At 38.8% G+C, this 27881-nt stretch overlaps 1 protein-coding gene across 3 annotated transcripts in view; it reads left to right on the top strand.

Annotated features, from left to right (window-relative positions):
• Nucleotides 1-12181: 12181 nt before the first annotated feature.
• PRKD1 (protein kinase D1) overlaps nucleotides 12182-27881 on the top strand; it is a 372587-nt gene continuing 356887 nt past the window's right edge. For 2 of the 3 annotated variants that reach the window (XM_050798342.1, XM_050798343.1), the window contains exon 1: nucleotides 12182-12781. In XM_050798342.1, coding sequence (XP_050654299.1) covers nucleotides 12518-12781 — 264 coding nt within the window. In that variant the 5' untranslated portion in view covers nucleotides 12182-12517. Of the gene's footprint in view, nucleotides 12782-12932; nucleotides 13066-27881 lie in introns of those variants that run through there. The other variant, XM_050798345.1, reaches the window with a different exon arrangement.

The following is a 27881-nucleotide window of genomic DNA, read 5'->3' on the forward strand; positions in this document are numbered from 1 at the left end:
TCTCTTTGAACTGCAGATGGCCATCTTCTCGTCTTTGCACATGGTCCTCCTTCTGTGCACATCTTTCTGTGTGCCCTAAATTCCTCTTATAAGGACACCAGTCAGACTGGATTAGAGCCCACACCTAATGGCTTCATTTTAACTTCATTACCCCTTCAAATGCCCTATCTCCAAATGTAATCACATTCTGAGGTACTGAGGTTAGGGTTTCAACATATCAATTTTGGTAGGGATACAATTCAGTCCATAACATCCATATTCACAATTGTGACATTAAAAAAAAATAAATTCTGTATTTTTGTTTGTTTGATTTTTTTTTTTTCTAGAGGCAGGGTCTCACTCTGTTGCCCATGCTAGAGAGCAGTGGCATGATCACAGCTAACTGTAATCTTGAACTTCTATGGCAGCTAAGATTATTTGGAAGTTTGAGGTGGGAGGATTACTTGAGCATAGGAGTTGAAGACTACAGGTGCATGCCACTACACCAATTAACTTTTTATTTTTTTGTAGAGACAGGATATTGCTGTGTTGCCCAGGTTGGTCTAGAACTCCTAGCCTCGAACAGTCTTTTCACCTTGACTTCCTAAAGTGCTGGGATTACAGGTATGAACCACCTTGCCCAGCTAAATTCTGTATTTTTGAGATTAGGCTAAGAAGGCTATTTTATAATGCCTATAGGTTTAGTTTGACTAATACAGTACACGGGTATGAGTGTGTATGTTAGACATATTCATTCGAAAGAAGCTAGCCTTCTCTCGATTGTTGCAAAGCTGTGGGCTGCTAAAGTGTTCCACAGATATGCAATTTAACTACTTAAGTACATGGTTTGTTAGATATCAGACAGGCATAATTTGAAGATGAACCAAGCAAATGCTATAGGCCAAATAATTTTGTGTTGCTTAATTATTTTTAAACTATGCTAATTTAGGCAACTAAATTATTTTATCAATTATATCACTACTCAAGTCTATGACTTTGCAAGTTTAAAAAATAGATTTGATTGTTAAAATGAAAAGTTTTCATTTAACACAATTTTACTAGGCTTCACAAATCAGTTTTAAACATCCTTTTATTCCATCTGCTTTTGAACCATGTGCTGATGGTTTTTAAAGTGCTATACTTTAGCATTAAAAAGATTTGATTGGCACTTACATTTCTAGCCAATTAACAAAGGACTAGAAAAAAGTATGGTTGGGAGGACTAGAAAAAAATGCGGTTGGGAGGAAAATTAAATGCAGTAAAGCTAATACCACTTTACAATTTCACTTGACAGTGATATTTCATCAAGTTAATTAATTTCTGTCATAATAAAATACAGTAAAAATATATACATACATATTCTATCACTTACTTTCTAGATATAGCATACATCACCGTTTTGATTTCTGACACCAGAACTGAACTGATATTCTCTTGGGGTGTCAAATTTGGTTTGAATATTAAAAAAAAATTTTTTTTTTGAATATTCATCTGCCTCTGGGGTTCAAGCAATTCTTCTGTCTCAAACTCCCAAGTAGTTGGGAGTACAGGAGTGTACCACCACGCCTGGCTAATTTTTGTATTTTTAGTAGAGACAGGGTTTCACCATATTGGTCAGGCTGGTCTCGAACTCCTGAACTCAGGTGATCCACCCACCTTGGCCTCCCAAAGTGCTGGGATTACAGGTATGAGCCACTGCGCCTGGAGAGAATATTCAGTTTTTAAAAATCTACACAACGTCTTGATAATTAAAAAAATAATTTTCTAGATTTTATGTCATCTTAATGTGTTTCATAATTATGAATTCTTTGCAATTTCTTGCATCTTTAAATGACTGTATTTTAAGTCTTGAGACATAATCCTTGTTAGCACAGCCAATCCTTTCCACAATTTACTAGTCTTAATTTATATTTATTTCCTGCAACTGAATTTCTAAATCTTTGTTTCAGTTTACGATTATATTTTCTGACCAAGTAGCAGTGACCTTATTTGCAATTTCCAAGTATGCTAGCAAAAACCAAGAAAAAAGTAAATATTCAACCATAGGGAGTCACAGACCATATTGTAAAACACTCTGCAGCCTTCCCAAATGATGTTTTGGAAGAATATTTAATGACTTTGGAAAAATGCTTTGGTATATTAAGTTTAAAAATCAGATTACAAAACAATATTTATAATACGAGTCCACACATAACCTGTACATAGAAAAAATAAAGGAGGTTAGTATTAACACTGAATTGGGAGATTACAGATAATTTTTACTTTTTAATTTAGACTTGAGTTTTCCATATTTTCTAAATTAACATGTATTAGCTTTACAATCAGAAAGAGAACAATACATGTTATTACCCAAATAAAAACACCAGCCGAGGCGATTGATTTTTTTGGAAGCTAGGCCATTAAGTAATGCTGTCCATTTTGTGGACGCATTTTAAGTTCTGGTCATTGACTTATTGAGTAAATGTTTATTGAACTATTATCAAATATGAGTACCTGTTCTATGCCAGATATAATACTTTGTTCTGGGGACACTTGAAGAGGGTTATGCAGACATAATTACAAAATGGTTCTACCAGGAATAGGATACAAGTAAAATCAATATTATAGGATAGGTGCTAGAGTAATAGCCCTAAGAAAGTCCTATACCCAGATTAGGACAGGGGAGCTAACTATTTCAAGCAAGGCATACTGAGTCACACGAATCACAAGAATGGAACCTATCTGAGCCTCATTAACTTAGTCTCACAAGGATATGTCTGTCTGATTTACAGCTGATTTGTGTGACCTGAGCTTTTGTATAGGGTGGATATAAAATAAACCTGCCATCTTAAAACAAAAGTTTGCAAGTTTTGAATCTTTAAACTGTAGTTGAACAGTTTCATTTTAAAAGTACATTAATAAACATTAGCTATATTCCGGTGCTAAGGGATATAAAGGTCAGTGAAACAAGAGTCTTGTCCTTAGGAAGCCCAGAGTGTAAATCAAATGTTTGTCTATATCTTATACAGTATGAATATCTGTGATAATTGCATCTAAAATTTTTGCTAAAAATCAGACATTGAGAATTAAAAGCCACATTGTTTTCCTCTCTTGTTTTGGCTGTGAGGAGGCATAGAACTAAATGTTATATCAGGAATCGTGCTCATTATTACAGATATTTGTGGTAGTTGTTTTGATACAAATTTTCTGTGCATAAAAATGGTTTTCTTGTTTCTGAGAAGAACACAGATGATAAATCATAAATGAAAACTACATAAAATCTTTTGTTATTTAATTATATAGTATTTAGAATTCTATTTTAAAGCAAAGAAAATATGTTTGGTAAAAGAAAAAAAGTTAAATGCATTTTCCTCACTGACAGTTTAAATTGTTTTGTTTCTTGACAGCAGGTAGAATTTACTTAAATAAGTGACTTTTATTTTTTATTTTTTAATTTTTTAGATGGAGTTTCACTCTTGTCGCCCAGGCTAGAGTACAGTGGTGGGATCTCGGCCCACTGCACCCTCCGCTTCCCTGGTTCAAATGATTCTTCTGCCTCAGCCTCCCAAGTAGCTGGGATTATAGGCACTCGCCACCACGCCCGGCTAAATGTTGTATTTTTAGCAGAGACAGGTTTTTACCACTTTGGCCAGGCTAGTCTTGAACTGGCCTCCCAAAGTGCTGAGATTACAGGTGTGAGCCATTGCACCCGGCCAAATAAGTGATTTTTTAGAAGTCCAATTTGTAAGGTCAAATCTAGATGAACATGTATGAAAGAAAAAATAAAGAGAGAAGACCAAGATGTTCTGAGCATTGATAGAACTGCTGTTGCACAGACAGACCAACAAGCATTCAAATCCAATTATCGACACTTGTCAACTTTGGCATTCAATCGGAGCAGCAAAGTGCAAAGGTTAGGGACCCTAGAATGTTCTTCTTCATCTAAAAGAGTAAGAAAAGTACATAGTCCTTTTCTTGAATACACTGTGAAACAAATCTAAAATGTTATGCTTTTTTCAGTTTATGAGGACTTAAGTTTTCCTGGATACTCTAGATGACTGAATGATTAAATAAAACAAAATGTATTTATAAAAATACATAATACTATATTAATATAGAAAGACTTTATATAGTTAAAATAGATATAAAATCTTTAACTCATGAAGTAAATACTCTATTTATAGATGTATGGAGCAGAGCTTTTTAGTTCAAATACATATGAGATTAAATAATTATATTTTTAAAAAGTAACATAAGACAAAGAAGTTCAGTGTGCTTACAACATAAATAATTTTTGGGATTGTATGTTTGAGGATAAGAATTAGTAAAGAGAATGCAGATGATGATTAAATAAAATATAATTTCAATTCCATGTAAATGATCTTATTTTAATTATGTAGACTTTTATCCTAGTGGAATATGCATATTATAGTAATAAGTGAATTTTAGAAATAATGCCATTTAAAATTTTCCTAAGCCAAGAAAAGCAAATTATTTTTTCTTAAGCTATTAAAAACTATTTTTCCCTGGTTATGTCACCAAGAAATAAATCTTCCAGATTCTTTCCCTTAAAAATTTGTATTTTCCAAATCAAGCAACAGAAACCACACACAAGAAATTTCAGCTCAAAAATATTTTTTCCAGGAAGAAACCCAAAAGCAACTTTGAATTAATTGTACCTCCTTTATTCTGTTTCATTAAATTTTCAAAATTTAGTCATTGTTTTTAGTAAAACACACTGAATAAAAAATGTAAAGTCTCATAAAATGACATGTATTAAAGAGAATAAAGTAGCTTACAGAATAATATCAACAAATGGGATATACTGATATTCATACTAGAAGATGTCTCGCTATGACACTCACCCAGTGAGAATGGAGGAAAGTTTGTATTTCAGGAACCAATGGGCCTTGAAAATATGATTAGAAAAACTGCATCTTTATAAAACATAAATGTACTGCTGGTAATGGTTTCTGAATTTGAATGTTGGATTGACTTAGTAAAAGCCAATGTGCACAATTAGAGTTGGCAACTCTAAGCAATAGCCTTCTGGGTATACCGAAGTTGAAGGAAAAAGTGTTAAAAGTGGTGATTTCATTCTGTTTTCTACAGGGAACCTAAGCAAATTTTATGATACCTTGGAACCAGCAGACTTTAGTTCTTATAAGAATAGCAGAGTTTTTACTGTCTAGGATGGAATGATATTTAGGAAATCAAGTCTTACCAAAAAACATAATATAACATAAAAAGGCAAATGTAGGTAGGTATTTTGGATGTGCATAAAAAGCATATGGTTAAAATCATCAACGTTTTGGACAAAAGAATTTAAAGTTTACTCATGCCTTTAAAAGTTAGAGAAATATAGTTTGAAGAAACTATTAACAGCAGCACTTCTTTTTTACATTTTTTAAATAAAGATGTAATTTGTTCAATCCTCTTCTCAAGGCCCATTAGTTCCAGGGATACTAACTTTTCCTTCATTCTCCCTTCTTGTAAAGACTTAAACACTGGTAGCTGGATTTATTCTTTCAGCCTGTTGATGAACATAAGCAGATAAAAATGTCCTCCAATAGTGAAGACAACCAAAATAGTTCAATTTTGGTTGAAATTCAGAAAAAACAAATGTCTGTAATGTTCTCCTCCAATTTGAAGTTAGAATAGCAAGTAATATAACATTTATTTTAGTTAACTCATGCCTGCTTTTAGGAACACTTTTAATTCATAATTGTTCATGAACCATTTGTTTAAATAATCTGATTTAGAATTTTGCTGATTATTGATGCTAAACTCACTGGTCTACATTTTGAAATCTTTCTGAAAATCAAGATATTTGCTTCTCTCCAAGCACACTTTAAGATATTTGCAATACATCCATCAGTACAGTCTTGTGATTATTTTAATGCTCATCTCCTATTTAGACAATGTGTGACCATCTTTTCACTTATTTTGAGCTTCAGTTTTCTTTTAACCATCTTTTTACATCCTTTTATCTTGCTAGAGAAACCAAGCAAAATGGAGTTAGGCTTGCTTTCTCTGTTGTTTTAACATTATAATAAGTAATGTGGCTGGCAGAAATGATGTTTGGACTAATATAGTTGATAATAGCTAGCATTTTTGGGGTGATTAATGTGTGGCAGGCACTGTGTTATGTGCTTTTATATACACTAAATCATTTAATGTTCACAACTCTTGAGTAGTGTAATTTTTTACTTTACAAATGAGGTGACTGTGGCTCCAGCCACAGTTAGTGGAGATGGTTAGGTGAGAAACCAGCCATCTCTCCTCTGAGCCACAACACTAATAAGTGGCAGATGTAGCATCAAAATTAGATCAGTCTTTTCCCCAGAGCTCATTCACATCCCACCACACTAAAGAATTTCAGGTTTGTTAGCAATGGGAACTTTTATTTTCAAACATTTGTGGGACCCTGGTATATTAACAAATGAAAGGAGAGCTGCTTGGTTGAAAGTGAGGCAGGATGTCTAACTGTACCCATTAGGGTCTAGAGAGAACCCTAAGTCCTTCATAAGAAGCAGGTCATAAGCCCTTGTTCCATAACATAACATAAAATTTCCCAAGAGCACCGTTAATATATAACATAGACCTATTAAAGCTAATTGATTGTTTTTAGCTTATAATAATTTCTATTTACTCTTGTTCATATTCCCATCTCTATTTTTGTTCATTTTTTTGGCCTGTTCATACTCATCCAAAACTTGAGGTGTAGTCACACTGGTTTCTGCATTTATTCCTCACCTGGATCATTTGTGATTTTATAGTTGAAAGCTTTTCTTCAAGGGCCTCCTGTCCTTTTGGGGTCTCTGACTCTAGGATCATACACAGAAATTTGGCTTCTTTCTTTCCTTCTCTTTCTTTTCTTTCTTTCTTTATTTTTATTTTTTTTTTTTGGGGAGGGGAATGGAGTCTTGCTCTGTTACCCAGGCTGGAGTGCAGTGGCATGGTCTTGGCTCACTGCAACCTCCACCTCCCGGGTTCATGTGATTCTCCTGCCTCAGCCTCCCAAGTAGCTGGGATTACAGGTGCCTGACACAACGCCCTGCTAATTTTTTGTATTTTTGTTAGAGTCAGGGTTTCACCATGTTGGCCAGACTGGTCTCGAACTCCTGACCTCGTGATCCATCTGCCTTGGCCTCTCAAAGTGCTAGGATTATAAGCATGAGCCACTGCGTCTGGCTGAAATTTGGTTTCTTAAAGAATGAATTAGTTTTTCTTCGTGGTGAAAAATTAAGTTAACAAGTTTACCTTCTTTCCTTTTATTGTCCATGAAACCATCAGCAAGATAAGGCAGCCTTTTGTCACAAAATCAGGTTTTAGCAGAAGAGTTTTGGTAGGTGTCTGTGGTTGATGTCTCCATTTGGAGACATCTTATTTTTCTTTTGTGCCATTATCCTTATTTAACCTGGTCTGATGAACAATTATAGTTGAACATTCTAAAGCAAGTAAACAACAATAAATTTTTAAATCATATAGTCACCCATCTATCCATCTTTATCTTCATGCACATAACATCCAGTGCTCATTAATATATAAAGGAAGCATATACTGGAACCATACTTTCTCCTTCAAATCTTTGATTTCCACATTGGTATATAATTTCTGTAATCCTCAATTTCTTAAGCTGGCAAATGTTTGGACTAGGGGATATGATCCTTTCAGTCACAGATTTACACTTTTTTGTTTTTTTAACTCACTTTTCTTTCTCTGCTGTCCATTTAATTTGGACAAAGCATATAGTGAGTGAGGCTGAGTGCCACTCAAATAAGGTTATTCTCAGCCCTCTTTCTGATTATTGTGAATTATTGTATATTTCCAAAATGACTTGAACATACAACTATCTTTTGAAGACAACCTAACAAGATTAACATTCATCTTTGAAAATGGTTGGAAGTACCTCCACATACCTCTGCATACCCTTGCAGGTCCACATCACTTTTATGTGAAGTCGTGATTAGGGCGTGAAACTTTCTCCTTTTTTTTCTTTTCTTTCCTTTTTTTTTAAATTTGAGACGGAGTCTTAACACCGTTGCCTGGGCTGGAGTGCAATGGCGCGATCTTGACTCACTGCAACCTCTGCCTCCCGGGTTCAAGCGATTCTGCTGCCTCAGCCTCCCGAGTAGCTGGGATTACAGGTGCCCGCCACCACACCTGGCTAATTTTTTGTATTTTTAGTAGAGACGGGGTTTCACTATGTTGGCCAGGCTGGTCTCGAACTCCTGACCTCATGATCTGCCTGCCTCAGCCTCCCAAAGTGCTGGGATTACAGGTGTGAGCCACTGCACCCGGTCTAGGGCGTGAAACTTTCTTACCCTTGCAGGTCCACATCACTTTTATGTGGAGTCTTGATTAGGGCGTGAAACTTTCTTTCCAAAGTTGTGCTCCCAGTCACTGCTAGTAGTCCATTATTCCTGTCTTGTTAGCCAGGATTAAAAAATGAAAGCCCATTTCATGAAAATAATTCATATAAGCTACTATTCACTTTCTATATCCTCTTTTCTTTTCCAAAATTAAAACATCCAGAAGAGATTAAAACCAGATTTTCCCAAATTCTTCAAGTTTTCTTTTCTTTTTTTTTTTTTTTTTTTTGAGGCGGAGTCTCGCTCTGTCGCCCAGGCTGGAGTGCAGTGGCCGGATCTCGGCTCACTGCAAGCTCCGCCTCCCGGATTTACGCCATTCTCCTGCCTCAGCCTCCTGAGTAGCTGGGACTACAGGCGCCCGCCACCTCGCCCGGCTAGTTTTTTTGTATTTTTTAGTAGAGACGGGGTTTCACTGTGTTAGCCAGGATGGTCACGATCTCCTGACCTCGTGATCCGCCCGGCTCGGCCTCCCAAAGTGCTGGGATTACAGGCTTGAGCCACCGCGCCCGGCCCATCCTTCAAGTTTTCTATGTACAATTTCAAAGTTGCCAGAGATATACACCAGATTTGTTATAGATATTATCTGTTTATTCATTCCCTTGTCATTTAGCAAAAGTGAGTAGCAAGTGGAAAACTGTTAGATTTCAGGTGCCTACAATAGAAATTGCAATAACCAACTCCATGGGAATTTTCTGCTTGCGATGGGGAGGTCTGGTGGATATATATATTTTTTTTTTTTTGCTTTTCTTCTTGCTTTTCTTTATTTACTCTTTTGCATTCAGTAATATTTCACCTTCTTAAAGTTAATTCTCTAGGTCATCTTTAGAATTCCTTCTCCTGTTTCCTTCTCAATTATTTCCAACACCCTACATGAATCTTTCATACTATTGATAAATCATAGTCTAAAAAGGAGTTATTCATACAGTTTTTTTAAGTTCCTCTAAGTCTCATAACTGATAAGTGCTTTAAGCTGTTTCTCTCTAGAGCTCTCATCTAATCTCACATTGAAATGCCTTCTGCACACTGAGAAGATTTCTAAATGTATTTCTGGCCCTCTTCTCTTTTCTGGATGCCGGACCCATCCAGCTCTAGTTGTTATTTCTAAGTTGAATAGATAGCAGCATATCAAACTCAACATGGTCAAAGTAGAAATCTTATTTCTCCCTGAACTTGCTCACTCTGTATCTTCTGTCTCAATTATTGGTACCACCATCAGTCAAATTGCTCAGAAACTTGGGAGTCTTTTGTGACACCCTTGTTCTGTCACTCCTTGTAAATGTCTCTGATTCATTCAGCAAGAACTTCCGCTAACATACAGCCTGCAGTTTTCCATCTCTTAGCATCTCTTCTACAACCATAGGAGTCTAACCCATGTTTCTAGACTGAAAAACAGCAAGTCTCCTACCTAGTGTCTCCACTTTTACTCTTTTCTATTATAATCCACACAAAATCCAGACAGTAATCTTTTAAAACATGCTAATTAATCTTATTATTCCCTGCTTTAAAACCTTCCATAGGGTTGGCAGTGCACTGAGAATTAAAATAAAAACACTTTACTATGGCTTTCAAGACTCCTGGTAACCTGGCTTCTATTAGCTCTCCCACCTCATTTCATGCACTTGCCCCTCTTTTCCTATGCCTTGAAAATGTTAAATACATTTCTGTGTTAGAGTCTTTGCACTCTGTTACCTGTGCCTATGATGTTATTCCCCCAGTTCTTCTGAAGTTTACCCTTTCTATCATCCAGATTTTGGCTCAAATGTAAACTTCTCAGTGAAGTCTTCTCTCATTCCCAGTCCAAAGCAGTGCCCATTTCTTCACCCCCTCCTCCCACAAATCACTGTCTTCACCACTGGGTTTAAAAAATTTATTGCAATTATGAATATTAGAAATAATATCATTTGTGGTTTTACTCCATCCCCCCTCCCCTTTTCACTGTGATCTTTTTAGGGCAAGGACCACCTGTCTTCACAGCTGTACAACTGGTGCCAGTACAGTGCCTGAAACAGAGAAGTCCTCAACATGTAGCTGTGATATCTATAAAACATGAATGTCTTCAGCTCTCTAGAATCTCACGTGAAACTAGCTTTTTGTAAGTCTCTTGTAAACTGACCAGCAAGCTTTTTTTTTTTTTTTTTTTAATAGAAAAACTGTAGAATATTAACTTTATTCTGATTTGAAAGAAAATGGAAGTATAGTTTTGGACATTTAAAAGAAAAAAACCTCCTACAGAATGCAGAAAGGCATTTCATCAAGAAAAATTCCACCGTTCTCCTAGATTAGCTGAATCTAGAACATTAGGAAAATTACCTACCTGTATCATGGATGAAGAGGACCACCTCATAAGTAACCACGCAGGGAAAATGTAAATACAGGTAGACCTTATCAAACCATCAAATTCAGAGAATAAATTCAAGTCTCTTCAATGTAGTTGTGCAGCCTTGCAGTGTTGAGGCTCCATTACTGACCCTGGGAACACCGTTCTAAAGGAAGCCACCTTGCAATATCTTAGGCCACAGGCAGAAGACAATAAATAAATAAATAAATAAATAAATAAATAAATAAATAAATATATCAGAACAAAATAAACTATACAAAATACAAAATGTTTGCTTAGGTATGTATGTGTGTACTTAAGCAGGGGAAGGGGAAAGTCTAGGGAAGTGGAGAAGAGAGAGGCAGCGCTGACTACATAATCTGCGTGGCCCATTGCAAAATACAAATGTAAGACTCCTTGGTTAAAAATTATGAAGAACGAAACAGCGACAGCAGACTATTGTTCCAGAACATTAAACCAAACACGGGTCTTATGAGCTGTGGCCTATACAACTGCACAGTCGCACACCCATGAAGCCCACCCTGGTGGGAGGAGAGAGTTAGAATTCATCTCCAACGAATGTAAAACAATCCCTACCCTGCCAAAACAACAAAAATAAACGATCCAAATTAGGGCAGGTTGTGAACAATCCTGATGGCTGTGCTTGTGATCATGGTGGCGGGGCTGAGGTGGGAGCACTGCTCCTATATAACAGACTTTAGAGGAGAAGGAAAATAGTTTCTGAAGCTCCAAAGGAGAAACTTCAGGAGCAAAGAATAAGGTAAAGGAAAGGAAACCGCGTCAGACCCTCCTCCTGCCCTTGGGCAGTCAATGCCTTTTCTTTCCAAAGCGACCCTCTCTTTAGATCACTGTGTATATCCGGTGCCTTAGGAGCTGGGGTGGAGTAGGTAGGGTTGGCTGTAATGGCGTGTCAGAGCGACAAAAAGGGTAGGGACAAGTTTAAATCCCTTTCTGTGGATTGGCTTCTACCCTCTTTGGCAACAAACCCCAGGGCTCCCAGAGGGGCCTGGATGTAAGTGGTTTCCGGATGACCCATCCTCCCTTGACCCTCCGAAGGTAAGACCCGAGGGGAACCGCTGTGATCAGCATTCTTGAATTCCTCAAAAGTCACCTCACTTGTAGAAGTGCGTAGTCCTCGAGCATTTGGAAGAGGTGGCAGGGACCGTGGGGCCCGGGAAGTTCGCGACCCCAGGAAGCGGGTGTGAGGAGGTGCGCCCCATCCACTCCGTCCGCAGTCGGGGCAGCGGGACCCGCGAGGACTGGAGTCCCTGCAGGGAGGGAAGGGCCGCTCCTGCCGCGGCGGCTCCGAGCCCCGCCACTCGGTCCTATCCCGGCTCGCGGAGGCTCAGGCCTCGGGAACTGCGGGCGGAGGGGGCGGCGACCGGGCACCCTGCGGCCACTGCTCCTGCGACTCCCGCGCCCGCCGGGTGGTGGCTCCGCAGTGCCCGCCCCCAGCTCCCCTTCCCCGCCCCTCACGCCCCCGCCCGGCGCTCTGGCCGCGCCGACCCGCCGCCCCGTCCTTCCGAGCGCGCCAGGCGGCAGCTTCTTGGCGGCGGCGGCGGCACCTCCCCCGCGCCGGCGGCCCCGCGCCGGCGGCCGCGCTCCGGGCCGCAGAGTCCTCCCGCCTCGGCCATTTTCCCTCCTCCCCATCTCCTCCCCTCAGTCCACTCCCCTCCTGATCCTCATCCCCTCGCCCTCCCCCCGCGCGGGGACTTTTCCGGAAAGTTTTTATTTTCCGTCTCGGCTCTCGGAGAAAGAAGCTCCTGGTTCAGCCGCTGCAAAACTTTTCGGCTGCCGCGCCGCCGGCCCCCGCCCTCGGCTGCCCGGCCCCGCGCCCCGCTGAGCGATGAGCGCCCCTCCGGTCCTGCGGCCGCCCAGCCCCCTGCTGCCCGTGGCGGCAGCCGCTGCGGCAGCTGCCGCCGCACTGGTCCCAGGGTCCGGGCCCGGTCCCGCGCCTTTCTTGGCTCCCGTCGCGGCCCCGGTCGGGGGCATCTCGTTCCATCTGCAGATCGGCCTGAGCCGTGAGCCAGTGCTGCTGCTGCAGGACTCGTCTGGGGACTACAGCCTGGCGCACGTCCGCGAGATGGCTTGCTCCATCGTCGACCAGAAGGTAAGTCGCCGCGCCGCTGCCAGCCCGGCGCCTCCCCGCGGCGCAGGGGGCGCTGCCCAGCTGGCCCTCTCTGCGCCAACTTTCCGGCTCCCGGGGCTCGGCCGGCCGCCAGCCTCGTCGGCGCTCTGGAAGCGACTGGCCTCGCCGCGGCTGGACGCCCGCAGCCCGAGGCACTGCGCTCGCTGTTGCTCATCCTCCTCTCGCCCCATCTTCCTCTATTCACCGATTTGTCTCCAGTCCGCCTACTCCTCACCCATTTCCATCCTTCTCATGACAATTTCCAGGTATCTTGCCCTTTCCTCGCCGCGCCCCTCCTTGTCCTTGAGACTTCCCAGTTTTCTTCTCCTCTGTCCCCTTCCCCTATGGACCCTGGACCAGCGCATTCCTGGTGCCGGAATCCTACTTCCTGCACCAGAGTGCCCCTGGAATGGCCTGGAGACAAGAAATTTCTCACCTGTCAGCTAAACTGACCAGGACTGCAGCTACCCAAGGCCCTGTCATCTTTTAGTTCCACCTCTGTATGAACATGGAAACACATTTTCCAACGACAAAACCTGAAAGTTGCAACCTTCCTATTTTTCATTCCCGGGATGCTGATAGTAGGACGTTGAAGTGGTGGGGGTGATGTCCAGGAACATCCCAAGGCTGGCTGTGCCCTTAAGTTTGAGGCTGTGGGGCTCTGGACAGCGGCCACTCAAGGCAGGTTGGAAGAAGGGCCGTTATCTGGGGCCAGGCCACTCCCGGAGGAGACTCAGTCCAGCCACCACTGTTTACAGTTGCAATTTGGATTTTCAGGTTGCCTCTGGAGCTATCCAGAGGGATGTTGCATGGAAGGGGGTGATACAGATGTGAGGGAGAGGGGGCCATGGCGCCAGTCTTCTTAGTGTAAACAGCCAGCATTTCAGGGGGTGGAGACAGAGGTCTCTAAAGGTGCTGAATTTTTCAGCCCTGGAGGACTGGCTAGCACTCCTTTTGCTTTCCAGTTATCACTTGAATAATCATGAATTGCTTTCTTTAAACTATGTGTAACAGAGTTTGCTAAACCTTGAGGGTTGTGAGTTGCGGCACTGAGCACAGGGATGTTAAAAGCCCCAGGTGGAAAAAAATAACCGATCTAGAAAGTTGTGAAAGTTCTAGACTAAGGTAACAATGAGTGCCAGGAATTTATTTATGGAACTTTACTTTTATATTACGGGTAATGTCAACTGTTTGCAACTTCGAAGAAAATGACACATTTTGTCTAATGCTGATGCAAGTCATATCATGCTCCTTTTCCACATCAGTATTGTGGAATGTCTATTGTGGGTAAGCAGGAGCACTCTCCTAGGCACCGTGAAAGCCTTGTATACAACCCTCTCCATTTGGATGCAGACCAGTTAATTAAACAGCAATGCTTCATAACCACATATACAATGTACAATAAAATTTCTCAAAAAGCAAAGGTAATTCTGTACAATTTTAACTTTTCTAAATTCTAAAGCAAGTGATGTAGTGTCAGAGAATATTCAAATTGGGTCAAAGTAATATTGATAGACTTTGTTTTGACCAGCTTGAATTCCCCCTCCTCCCCGCCCCCAACTTCCTTATGGAGTTCAGGATGGAGAGACTGATCCATGGCTCAAGAGGTTTGGTAGTGGGATTTTAAAATGGAGGGTGAATTCCAGGTGTCTTGGAAGCTACCAAGAGGCGTGTTACATGGAGAGAGTGAGATGAGAGCAGAGGGAGAGGGACAGCAAGCACTTACGGAATGCAGCAGGCCTGAAGGTGGTGGCTGGGGTCTTTAAGGGAAGTACAGTTATGAAAAGGCCTTGAATTAAACTCAAATTGCGAGAAGCCTCAGTAATCTTTTCACAGCGACATCATACCAAGGACATCTGAAACATGGATTTGCTGTGTGGAGGTTTTAGAATGCCAAAAATGTTATGGCAGAAAGAGCACCAGAGTTCAGTCATGAGCAGTTGGAACATGAGCCAAGACTCTTGGGGGAGAGACCGGGAGAAATACTGGAAAGGGAAAACCATCAGCCCTGATAGGTGACTGATTTATAAGGGGAATCCTTTCCTTTTGTATTTGTTTTGGTAGTTTCTTCTGTCTCTCAAAGAAGTTTGAAAAGTTTGACTGTTTGGGATAGTTAAGGTAAAGATCTAACTGATTTTTTTTTTTTTTAAGATTATAAAAAAGTTGGGGTTAGATTTATATATGTGAACTTGAGGCTTATTTATATACAGAATACTGTAAATAAATATATACTAGATAGTGTTTCTGGACAGAGGACTTTTTCAATTTCTCTATCATCTGTCATCTCTTTCAGAATATATTGCTATCCCCGCAGAAACAAAATTAAGACAGCTGAAGGTCCATCACAGGATACAGGGATCTCTGTGTGTTGTGACAGTAGGAATGGCAGAGTGTCAGTGTGGAGTTAAAGAAGTGGGAGGGAGTTCTTTTGTCTTTCATTTCAGTTTTTTTTTGAAGTCCTTTATGAGGATGTCAGCTATGAGGAAGGATGACAGGAGTTTGGGGAGTGGATGTTTCAGGAGAAAGCAGAGGATTTGAAATCATTTACAATTTACTATGTGGGCTGGAGTCATATGAAACTTACAGCAGAAGGTTCTCCTGATCTTTCTGAGTCTTCCACATCTGTTGTCTTAAATGTGTTAAGTTTTTCATTCACTTTGTTCAGGAGCTCCCTAAATACTAACATAGATCATATGAGCATTGGAAATACTAGCTGACAGTTTCAGTAACATCATAGGACATTTCCTTTGAGATGAGCAACTGAGGTGTACAAGGCTGTGTAAGTTTCCCTGAGAAACTCACCTCTAAATTATTATTGTTATTATTTAGAATTTAGAGTATAGTTGTTCTCTACGTAGCAGACAAAATTGTACTTGAAACATTGTGATGGCATTTCAACAAAAAATATTTACTTAAAATAACGTACCCTAAGTATATACTGACATATAAGTAAAGAATTATTTCTTTCATCTTCTAGTTTAGGTGAAAAATCTAGTCTTGCTTTTTGTATGTAACAATGTATGGATATGTAATATGTTATTCTTTCTTTTTGAGAAGTATTGATCCAGGGTTTCATTTACATTATGTTTATTTATTTAGTTTGCAAGTGTGTGACATTGAAACCTGGTTGTATATAAAGATATGTATTCTGTTAGTTTACATGATTATTGTTTTCAGGAGGGTAAGAAATAATAACAATAATTGACTTCACTTTGAAACACTGTTACTTTCTACTATCAAAGAAACCTTGAATATATAGACTGAGGAGGAATTGTTTTAAAGCAAGGAAAAAAATTCCAGAGGAAGAGCTAGTTTGGTTTCATAGTACATCATCTACCTACCTACCACACAAACAAACACACACACATACTTTTTTTTTTTCAAATGAGCAGTGTTACTTTAGGGATGCTTGATGCAATTAATATGACTGTTCATTTTGGCTGTTACCTTATTAGAAAGACGACTGATATTTTACTCTTAAATGTACTTTAATAGAGTAATAGCATTTGTAAGACTCCTGGCATATAGTTTCACTTTTCAGAATCATCTTTTGGCCAAAGAAATTTAACAGTGAGATTTTAAGTAGATAGCTCACTAAAGAAGTAAGGTTAGTGTCTTGGTTTGAAAGTAGCGTTACTTTGCTTGTAATTGTTTCACTTTAATTATATTATACATTGTTTTCTTAATAGTTGTGGTGTTATTTTTCTCTTTATTACTAATTTTAGATACTCCACACATTCCATATAGATTGAGAAAGCCGAAAGTAATTAGGTGCTTGACCAATCCAACTTCCCTGGACCAACAAACTCCTTTTAAGCTAATGATCGTCTTTGGGGCTTAGGTGTATATATTTTTATTCTGATTGTATAATTGACTATATTATATGTCTACTGATTTCTGATTTAATGATGAAGTATAGACTTTGTCATTTTACTGTGATTCTTTTTTTTTTTAGACAGGGTCTTACTCTCTTGCCCAGGCTGGAGTGCAGTAGCACAATTACAACTCAGTGTAGTCTCGCCCTCTGGGCTTAAGTGATCCTCTCACCTCAGCCCCTTGAGTAGCTGGGTCTACAGGTGTGGGCGACCACGCCTGGCTAATTTTGAAATTTTTAGTAGAGATGGTATTTTGCCATATTGCCCAGGCTGGTCTGGAACTCCTGGGCTCAAGAGGTCCTCCGACCTTGGCCTCCCAAAGTGCTGGGATTTAAGGAATCCCATTGGGTATGAGCCACTGGGCCTGGCCTATTAAGTGATTCTTAAGTAATATAATTATAGTACTCTAATTTTATTTTTATTATTTTATTTTTTGAGATAAGGCACAGACTACAAGTACAGTGCACAATCATAGCTCACTGCAGCCTCAGATGCCTGGCTAATGTGATCCTCCTGCCACAGCGTCCCAAGCGTTTGGGACTACAAGTGTGTGCCACCACATCTGGCTAATTTTAAAAATTTTTCTATAGAGACAATGTCTTACTATGTTGCCCAGGCTGTTCTTGATTTCCTGGCCTCAAGTGATCCTCCCACTTCAGCCTCCCAAAGTGCTGGGATTACAGGCATGAGTCTCTGTGCCTTGCCTGTATTTTTAAAATTTAAATTTCTTTTCAGGTTTAAGAATGTCACAGGATTATATTTTGGAACTGTATATTATATATGTATTTATGTATTGCAAATGTGGAATATATATGTAGTAGATTATCTATGTTTAACTATATTTTAAAGAGCTTCATTATCCTTGTATAACCTCCAGATGCTGAAGTATTTTTTTATATTTTGTATTATAGACTGCAAAAAACGAGGGCTCAACACATATCTCACAATCCCAAATAGAAATTCTGCTTTATATTTTTCTATCAATTCACATACTTATAAACCTTTTTAAAATAGGTATATACTATTTGACAGTTTTCACAAGAATATCCTGTAAGACTGTGAAGTTAAAACCATTAAGCCTTGTAGTCCTCGGGCTGGGAAGAATTGGATGATTGGCTCATTTGATAAATGCATGAATTCATTTGGGCCTTTGGATTCAGAATTGAGATCAATCTGAAAGAGTAAAAGTACACTGTGTATGGTGGTGGTGGGGGTTACTGGAATATTATTAGTAAGATTTAAAAACTTGCCCCAGAAGACCATACTTCATGACTGTGCTGTTCATTTTGACCAGGCTCCTATCATAGCTTTTATGGGAGATTTATAACTTTATTTTCTAATGATTATTACCTTTTTTGTGAGATGATTGTATATAAGTCTTCACTAATTTATTTATGAATAACTGTTAATGACCTTACTAGAGAATACAGAACATTTGTAAGTCGATGAATGTATATTTGTGACATCTAAGATTACTTTGAGGTTTAAAGACAATATGTGTAACATATTACACATACTGCGTGGTAAATATGTACATGATAAATGCTGTTATTGACTAAAGCTTAAAGCTCTATAGACTAGCATACTGTCTTATTAACAAAAGAAATTTTTATTTATTATCTTATTCTTATCTCAATGTATAATTAAAATTATAATATTAAACAAGCAATATGGCTGTAAGGCCCAGGTGACATCTTTTTCCTGCCCTCTGTATCAGGGCAAATCTTAGAAGTAGTTATGTTTTGAAACAGTTTCTCAAATCTCAACCTGTCAGCATTCCTTAAGGACTAATCTAATTATTATTACATGAAAGACACATTTGCTGATAAAAGCAAAGCATATTTTCATTGCTTTTTATTATTTTTGACAGAAAGATGATTTAACTCCTTTTCAATTACAAGTGCAATGTCAATGGTGTTTCACTTGATTTTTAAAAAAGGAAATAAAATAGATGATGGTGCGGCCTTTGGGAACACAGTTCAAAATTCTGGTTCTCAAGACCAAAACTGAAAGCTTATTTGCAGATCATCGCTTAATACATGAGAAGGAAGGTGCTTGGAAATGACTTCGGGGGATTGCAATTCTGTGTCATGCTAACATCTAGAGGTTGTTTGCTAAATTGTTCCATCTGATGATAGCTAATATAACATAATTGGTTATGCATATGCAGAAATGTCATATTGAGATGAGAAGGCAAATTTACTGGGAAACAGTTGAGTTATCAGTTTGGCTAAGCCAATCACAAGTCTTTTTTAGATATTCCCGCTAACTACCACTTATCTCTCATGGAACTCCACGCCCCATTATAAAACCTTTAGAAAACCACAATCAGTAATTATTTATAAATATTTTAAGGAAGAGTGTAATGGATAATTACATGAAACTGTGTGTGTGTGTGTATGTGTGTGTATTAGACTGGAATCATTGAATAAGCTCTCAAACTATGCCAAAAAACTAGTATAATGATCAAGATTGCAAGGCTGGACTCAGACTGTTAGAAGTTGGTAGAATGCAGTCTTATAGATGTTGATGGTAACATGAAGTTTCTTTCCTTGCTTTGTTTTTATATTTGTTTGCTTTGATTTATGTATAACGGTAATTAATCTTTGACCTCTGATCTTGCACTATCACCTTGTTTAATGTGAAAGATCTAAACCCAAATGTGGAAATAGAGGTAAAAATATAGGGTGTTTCTTTAATAATAAAAGATACTACTCATCTTTTAGTTTCCCCAGGATTACTTTAGAGTGATTTTGAAAATGTGATTTCAATTTCTTAAATCTTTCCTTATTGTTGGAATATGTTGGAACAAAACAAGACAAGCCCTCGCCCTCGCCCTTGCCCTTGCCCTCTCCCTGTCCCTCTCCTTCCTCCCTCCCTCCCTCCCTCCCTCCCTGCCTCCCTCCCTCCCTCCCTCCCTCCCTCCCTCCCCCTCCCTCCCTCCCTTTCCTTCCTTCCTCCTTCCTTCCTTCCTTCCTTCCTTCCTTCCTTCCTCAGGGTCTTACTCTAGTCACTCAGGCTGGAGTACAGTGGCACAGTCTGAGCTCACTGCAGCCTCAACTTCCCAAGCTCAGGTGATTCTCCCACCTCAGCCTCCCAAGTAGCTGAGACTACAGGTATGTGCCACCATGCCTGGATGATTTTCTGTATTTTTAGTAGAGACAGGGTTTTCCCATGTTGCCAGGATGGTCTTGAACTCCTGCATTCAAGTGACCCACCTGCTTCGGCCTCCCAAAGTGCTAGGATTATAGGCGTGAGCCGCTGCGCCTGGCCTCATTTCCCTCTTTCTATTGATAGAATTTAGATACAAAGAAAATGGTGATTTTGCATACAGCTATTCAAAAAATTTTTTTATCTATAAGAATATGAGATATTTCCCACAGGAATTCTTTTAATACTATCAACCAAATATTTTTGTACCGTTAAAAACCAATTGTGATAGCACCACTTGAAGTTATTTGGCAGCAGAGAAATTCACATCATTCTGTTTCTTTCTTTTTCTGGTCTCACCTAGAAAAACAGATCATTAAATATACCGAGTCTTCAATTATATGGCCACTATGGCTGTTATGGAATATCATGTAATTTGAATAGTTAAGAATTGGTATAAAAACAATGCATTTTCAGACAAATTTCGCCTGTCCAAATCTACAGTTTCCTGTGTAGAAGTTTCTTCCAAAGTTATGAAAGGTTTTATTTGGCTTAAGCCAGACAATTGATATAGTAGCTTAGCAATGTTGGCAAACATGGAACTTAGATTTTAAAATATGCAATCACACAGGAATTTTGTTCAACTTATTTTGGTGAAAAGGAAAAAAATATACACCCTTCACTAGTTCATTGGCATCTATTCTGACTACACTGATTGATGAGGAACTAGTGAATTTATTGCTTGTTTTTAGGCACAATTTCAGGAATTTCTGAATGCTTCTCTCCTTATTTGTCAGCAGCCACTTTTCCCCACATGTATTATAAAATGGTTGAAAAGTATTAATTGAGTAATGAAAATTTGAATGTAAAGTATGAATGTGCATGATACCTGGTGTTGTTGATAATTAGTTTGATTTTTTTCCTACGCTCAATGTTCTTATAGTTAGGTGATTCTCTCAACCTGAGCAATTGCTCAGTATAGGGTGAAAATATTAAAGAGATTGCTTATTTGCAGTTACGTAAATATCCACTGCAATGATGAGCATTTGTATTTTTCAGTTTGTTTGGTTCCGTATCAATTCTGGATAGGAGTGGCATGTTATACAGCCTTTTGTGAAAGTATTGACATTATTTCACACAATGTCTTGTACAGTCAGAGAGATTGGGGAGGAGAGGACTGAAGGGGCAGTTAAAAACTAGAAATAAAGAATCGAGTGGTAAATTGAAAAGGCCAGAAAAGTGGAACATTAGATTAAAGGGTTACCACTTGTATTATGGCAAGTATTTTAGCTACTGTGGGCAGCTGAACATTGAGATCTAATGGTTAGCACCATCTGAAAAGATATTCAGAAGCTTCCTAATCAAATTGTACATATGGTACATATTCTTGGTGTCATTGGGATCATAATAAGTAAGTGGTGTTTTTATACTTTTGTAAATTAGTATTTGATATTTTCATAGTTCTGACTGTCTGAATTACCTGTCTCACATTGAGTTCCCTTTTTAACACTGCAGGTGATCCTACAAGATTCTTTCTCCCTCCCCAGCATTATTAAGGTATAATTTACTAATAAAAATTATATATACTATGATATATGATGTAATATTTTGATATATGTATGCATTGTGCAGTGATTAAATCAAGCTAATTAACATGTCCATCATCTCACAGACTTATCTTTTCTTGTGTGTGTGGTGAGAACATTTAAAATCTACAGTCAAGCAATATATTATTTCCTGCTTTGAAAAAATCAATTTTGGGGTACTAGGCTTAGTACCTGGGTGACAAAATAATCTGTACAGCCTCCCATGACACAAGTTTACCTATATAACAAAACTGTACATGTACCCCTGAAACTAAAAGTTAAAAAAATCTATTTTTTACTAAAAAAAATATCTACAGGTATGTAGCATTGCTGTAATCATACTCTTCAGTTCATAGCACATAGTTTTCATCAGTCCAAGTAAGGATCCTATTGTGTTATGTTTCATTATTTATTTTCAACCAGGCATTGGAAGAACTGTGGTATATGTATGAAGTATTATATATTGACAGTTGAAGCTTGTTTCAGTATACAGAATTTTCACAAGATAATAGATGGTTAAGATGAAATTAAAAGAGTATTCAGCATTTTAAATAAAGAGCTGTATCTCTTTTCTTTTTCTTTTTTTTTTTTTTGAGACGGAGTCTCGCTGTGTCGCCCAGGCTGGGGTGCAGTGGCGCGATCTCGGCTCACTGCAAGCTCCGCCTCCCGGGTTCACGCCATTCTCCCGCCTCAGCCTCCGAGTAGCTGGGACTACAGGCGCCCACAACCGCGCCCGGCTAGTTTTTTGTATTTTTAGTAGAGACAGGGTTTCACCATGTTAGCCAGGGTGGTCTCCATCTCCTGACCTCGTGATCCACCCGCCTCAGCCTACTAAAGTGCTGGGATTACAGGCTTGAGCCACCGCGCCCGGCCTGTATCTCTTTTCTTTTTCATAAACAATGGAATAAAAATAATCTGAATATAATCAAATTCTAACTTGATATGTCACAAACAGAAACATATTTCTACATCGAATAAAATAATGTGTTCAAATATGAAATCCATGTATCATTAAATGAGCTTGCTGTAAATGGCTTAAGCTGACTTTTGATAGGAATTTTTTTGCTTGAAATTTATTCATCGACATTTATGTTGATGTAAATTTCAAATTTTCTTAAAAACAAAAGCACTTTTCATTAATTATTAATAAAGATTAATCTGTTAGGTTAAAGTGTTAATCAAAATTTTTAAACTGTCAGTTTTGTACATACCAAAAATACAGAGCCGTTTCCTCGGTTGTCTAAATCCATCGTATTAATGACACAATAATTACGGGATGATTATGGAACTGTTTCTTTGTTTTGGGTGAATGACTAGCTAGAGAGAGACCAGGGATTCAGTTCTAGTTGAGGTGCTAGAATTAAGTTCCAAAGACTTGATTGAATTAGATCATTTATCAATAGTCGAATGTTTATTCAAGACCCTCTTTCTTAAGCTTTTTATCAATTAAGCATGACCATTTCCCCCCTCCCTTCTAACTCCTCACATTGTTGAGAAATGGAAGTAGGCTAGTGTTCTGGTAGGGCCTCTTGGATTGGACCAGGGAGTTCTTATCATTGCAAAAAGTGGCTATGTTCTTTTCATAGTGCTAGGAGATCATGGTTAGAATTTAGGGAGGAACACACTTAAGGCAGCGTTTGGCAGAGGGAGTAGGAGGAATTTGGAGACATTTAAGTGTGACTTCTTTGCCACAGGAAAAAGAGATTATTAAGATGAGACATGAGACTATTTCTTAGCCTACAGAAAGGTGAGGTCTACTGTCCATTTTGAGACATCTGTATAGTTCTGTGGTGCAAAGCTGGTATTATCTTTGTATTTAGCATCCTTGAAAGGCTTGGTCTGTGTCTCTAATATTGAAAGCTGCAAGTAAGAACATGGGTGACCAACAAGAGTTGCAGTTATTTAGAGATTGGTTAGTGCAGTTAGACTGTCAGAACAGTAACACTAGAGGTTACAACCACTTGACCAAACAGCTGTAGCTTTTTCACCGTTGTCAAAAGCAGGAAATTGTTGGGGAATGATATCAGTTAATCTTTGGTGATGACTTTGAATCAGTGGTGGTGAATAGACCTGGAACAGTGACAATAGGCAAAGTCTGCGGGCTTCTGAGATTCATGGCACCTGAGGGCAGAAAAGAACAGACAGCAAAGCTCTGACCTTCCTGTTCCTAGAGCCAGAAGAAATGGCCGCGCTAAATCACTTAGCGATAACAGTGGAAAGAGATCTTGGAGGTTGCTTTTTACAAGTGGAGTAGTCCTCTTTAGAAATTTTATGAGTGTCAAATTTGAGCTCCGAGGGACAACTTCATGATGACCTGTCTGTAAGAATTTTGAAAAGCTTATCCCAGGAGACTTGGGTCGTGATAGACAAGGTTCCAGGGCCTCTTCTGGAAAATTCCGTGAGTAGCAAAGGACCTTGAACTGGCAGTTTCTCTCACAGTACAATGGCCAGCAGAGGGGAGCCTCCAGGAACAAAACCTTCCTGACATTTACTTTGTGTGCCAATCTGTATCTTGGCTTTTCATTTGTCATTTCTGATTTTCACAGCAGCGCTTCGTGGTAGTAATTTTATCTGTTTTAAGGATGAGGAAAGTACAGGTTGGAGAGATTAAATTATTTACCTCAAGTCACATAGCTACTATGTAAAAAGCAGATCCTCCCAATACTTTATTCACTTGCTTGAAAGGCCATAGATTTGTACAAAGAGTTTGGAATTATCAGACAGTGGGAAGAAATTTAAATCTTCTTATTATGTTGGCTGAAATTTACTTAAAAATGCTTAAACTTTGACAATGTGGTATTATTGATTTATTGAAATTATTCCTTAGTCTAGAAGGCTTCCCTTGTCTGGAATTCACATCCCAATTAGTAGCCAGCTAGAATCCTAGTCACTTCGGAGGTCACTACTACAAGGATTCTCTTATTGGTGGCAAGATTCCCCCCACTTCCCACTCCTTCAGTATTTATAATCAATACAGCAAACATTAGAACTGGACTCTCATTGGGGAAATTAGTGAAATTCGAGAGATATTTTTATATCTCTTTTTTTTTTTTTTTTTTTTTTTTGAGACGGAGTCTGGCTCTGTTGCCCGGGCTGGAGTGCAGTGGGTATCTTAGCTCACTGCAAGCTCTGCCTCCCGGTTTACGCCATTCTCCTGTCTCAAGTACCTGGGACTACAGGCGCCGCCACCTGCCCGGCTAGTTTTTTGTATTTTTAGTAGAGACAGGGTTTCACCGTGTTAGCCAGATGGTCTCGATCTTTTGATCCGCCCGTCTCGGCCTCCCAAAGTGCTGGGATTACTTGAGCCACCGCGCCCGGCCCCTTTTTAGAGTTACTAAATCTGCCTGTTTGGGAGATACTCCTCACCCTTGAGGAATCGTATGATCTATAATACGTCTAATTGTTAATTTTTTTTGAAATAGATTTCTGTTTGTGTAGCAGAATTTGGTTTGGAATTTGCTTTTCTGGTAACAAAATTGTGGAGATAGCCAGTCCTTACCCACCTGGAAATTTTCAGATGCCACTGTCTTTATCCAAAGAAGTTAATTACCTTGTGTAATTGAATTGGCCTTCTTTCCAATAAGATGTGGCCACCAAGTGTTTTGGAAGAAGAGATTATGGTAAGACCATATATTGATCATTGTGGTTCAAAATTAGTAGATGTAAAGAATTTTAGCTACCAGTGTAAGTCAATGAATCATTCTTGAATAGTATACTGATTCTGAGCAGGTTCTGAGAAAACAACTAAGGGTCCTTAAGAAAAGTGCCTTTCAGGGTTTGCTTTTCGTATTTATTTATTTAGAGATGGAGTCTCGCTCTGTCCCCCAGACTGGAGTGCAGTGATGTGATCTCAGCTCACTGTAACCTCCACCTACCAGGTTCGAGCAATTCTCCTGCCTTAGCCTCCTGAGTAGCTGGGATTACAGGCACGTGCCACCACACATGGCTAATTTTTGTATTTTTCGTAGAGATAGGGTTTCACTATGTTGACCAGGCTGGTCTTGAACTCCTGACCTCAGGTGATCCACCTGCCTTGGCCTCCCAAAGTGCTGGGATTACAGGCATGAGCCACCGTGCCCGACCTACTTTCCTTTTAGAAGTAGTATTTGTGTCGTATATTTGCTAAGGGTCATTCTTCACAAATACGTATGTTTATTCTTTTAATAAAGTTTGTTTGCTTGCTTATTTTTTGTCAGTTATGAATGAAGCCACTTGAAGGTAAACTTACTCCCACTTGTACATGATCAATCACAAGCTAAGTAGAAGTTTTCTTTCCACTTCAGTGGTTGAATTTAATTGTGAATTGCCTTGCATCCCTTCACATTGTCTGTGTGCAGGGCTAATGCCAACACTTACTTCCCTTGTAGACTAATTGTACTTTCCTCAAACTTGGTACAAAAATGTAGATACAAGTGTATATATATAGAGAGAGAGATGACTTGACCTAAAGCACATTCATAATTCAGTTCAATTCTAAGGGTTCCTGCCCTGAATGAGTACTGAGCAGCATATAGTAAAGTAGTTTTCCCTAATGGTCTAGAAAGATGCTTTTCTTTGATGCGTTTGGAACTTTAGAACTTTAGTACAATGGACAACTTACATAGAGGCTTTTTGCACATGACTTACTGGTAGTGTCTTGGTAATGAAAAGGCAGCAGACATCTCCAGCTGTACTAGAGGTCTGAATTTACTAGATGTCTGTTAGTCAAGTACTGTGCCTTGTAAACTTTATCTTCAGATAACTCATGTCTAACTAGTTGGACACAGGGCATCAGTTGTTGCTTGAGTAGTAAGGCCAATCACTCATGCCTAACTTTCCTTTACCAGATTATAAGTACTCAGAAATAACTGATTAGCTTCAGAGCAACCTTTGTGACAGATGTTAATTTCATCTACTAATGTGGAATGTCAACTAGGATGTAGATCTTACAATATTTACATAAATCCAGTAGCTTCTGTACATTTTTGAAGAATGAAAAACTACATCTTACATGATTTTTGCTTTTTTTCAATTCTTTAAGAAGGTTAGGGAGCAAAGGTAAACACAGAGTGAGGATGGACTAATGGAGGGGAGTCGCTCTAATACACTAAATTAAATGGGCTGATCATATGCTCTGTTGTCCAGGACAGTCCCAGTTCCATGCCTGTTGTCCTAGAATTCTTTTAAATTGTATATTCACTCATAAAAACAAACGAGAAAGAAAAACAGAAAGAAAAACCTGAGTTAGGCAGACATTTTATTACCTTTTGGCCAAAAAACCTGTACATTTAAGGAGAAAGGTAAAATTTACATTTCATAGAAAGAGTCATCAAATCATGTATATTAACCATGTCATTTTGGGTAACTCTTCTAAATGATTCAAGCTAAAAACAAAAGCGAACACCCTACTTAGGTTATAATGTTATCCACTTTGAACAAATGTTTCTGTATAACTTAAAAATGAAAAGACAACTAACATTTAGAATTAATTTCATAAGCTAATTGCTTAGATCTCACTTTGAATGTAATATATAAAGCAGTTTCAGTGCTCTTTTTCAACCAGTCAGCAATCCAAGATACTATAATAGTACATTTGTATCAAACAGCAAATAACTTTGAGTATTGTGGTATTACATACTAAATTGATTCTGGAAGTACATACTACCTTTATTAATTCAGCTAGTTAAACAGAAAAGCCTGCTTTGAAGCTTTAGCATAAAGTGCTCTTGGCAGTCATGACAAAGGCAAAATACATGGACTTAGATGCAGAAGGGTGACACTGTTTATCATAGTTTCAAGTTGTACTTTATTGTGTTCTTTTCACTGGAGAAAATATGGTTGGCAAAAAATGGAGGAACACTATACACAGATGTCTTTGGTTATTTAGAAAATTCTTTATTTAAAAAATAAGTAGGCAAATAAGAGAGATAAAATTTTGGAAGTTGTATTGTCCCAAAATAAGAATGTATGGACTGTAGTGCATATTTGCTTAAGATGTTCAGAGTCATGGTCTGGGTGAAGCAGATATATGAGTTATACCTATTACTCTATACTTGGTTTCTGTTGATGAATATACTGTTGAAGTAATGTTAAGAATTGTAGGTTTGGAAGTCATGATGTTGAATATTCTGTCTCTGAAAAATAATGCAAGTCAGGGGACTAAAGCCACTTGAATAGGAACTTGATTTAATCATTCCTGTTTAGAATTTTCTCCACATAGAAAATCATAGACTTTTATACTTTAATTAAATAATTGGGTTTTTTTTTTTTTAAATTACAAAATTACAATTTGTGGTAGGCTAAATAATGACGCTCCAAGATGTCTACATCCTAATCCCTGGAACCTTTGAATGTTACCTTATAGGTCAAATGGAACTTTGTAGATGTTGTTAAGGATTTTGAAACAGGGAGATTATACTGTGTTATCCAGGTGGGTCCAGTCCAGTCACATGAGACCTTAGAAGTGGACAGTTTTCCTAGTTAGGTCAGACA

Source organism: Macaca thibetana, chromosome 7 (genome assembly GCF_024542745.1).
Source record: "Macaca thibetana thibetana isolate TM-01 chromosome 7, ASM2454274v1, whole genome shotgun sequence".
NCBI classification, from domain to species: Eukaryota; Metazoa; Chordata; class Mammalia; order Primates; family Cercopithecidae; genus Macaca; species Macaca thibetana.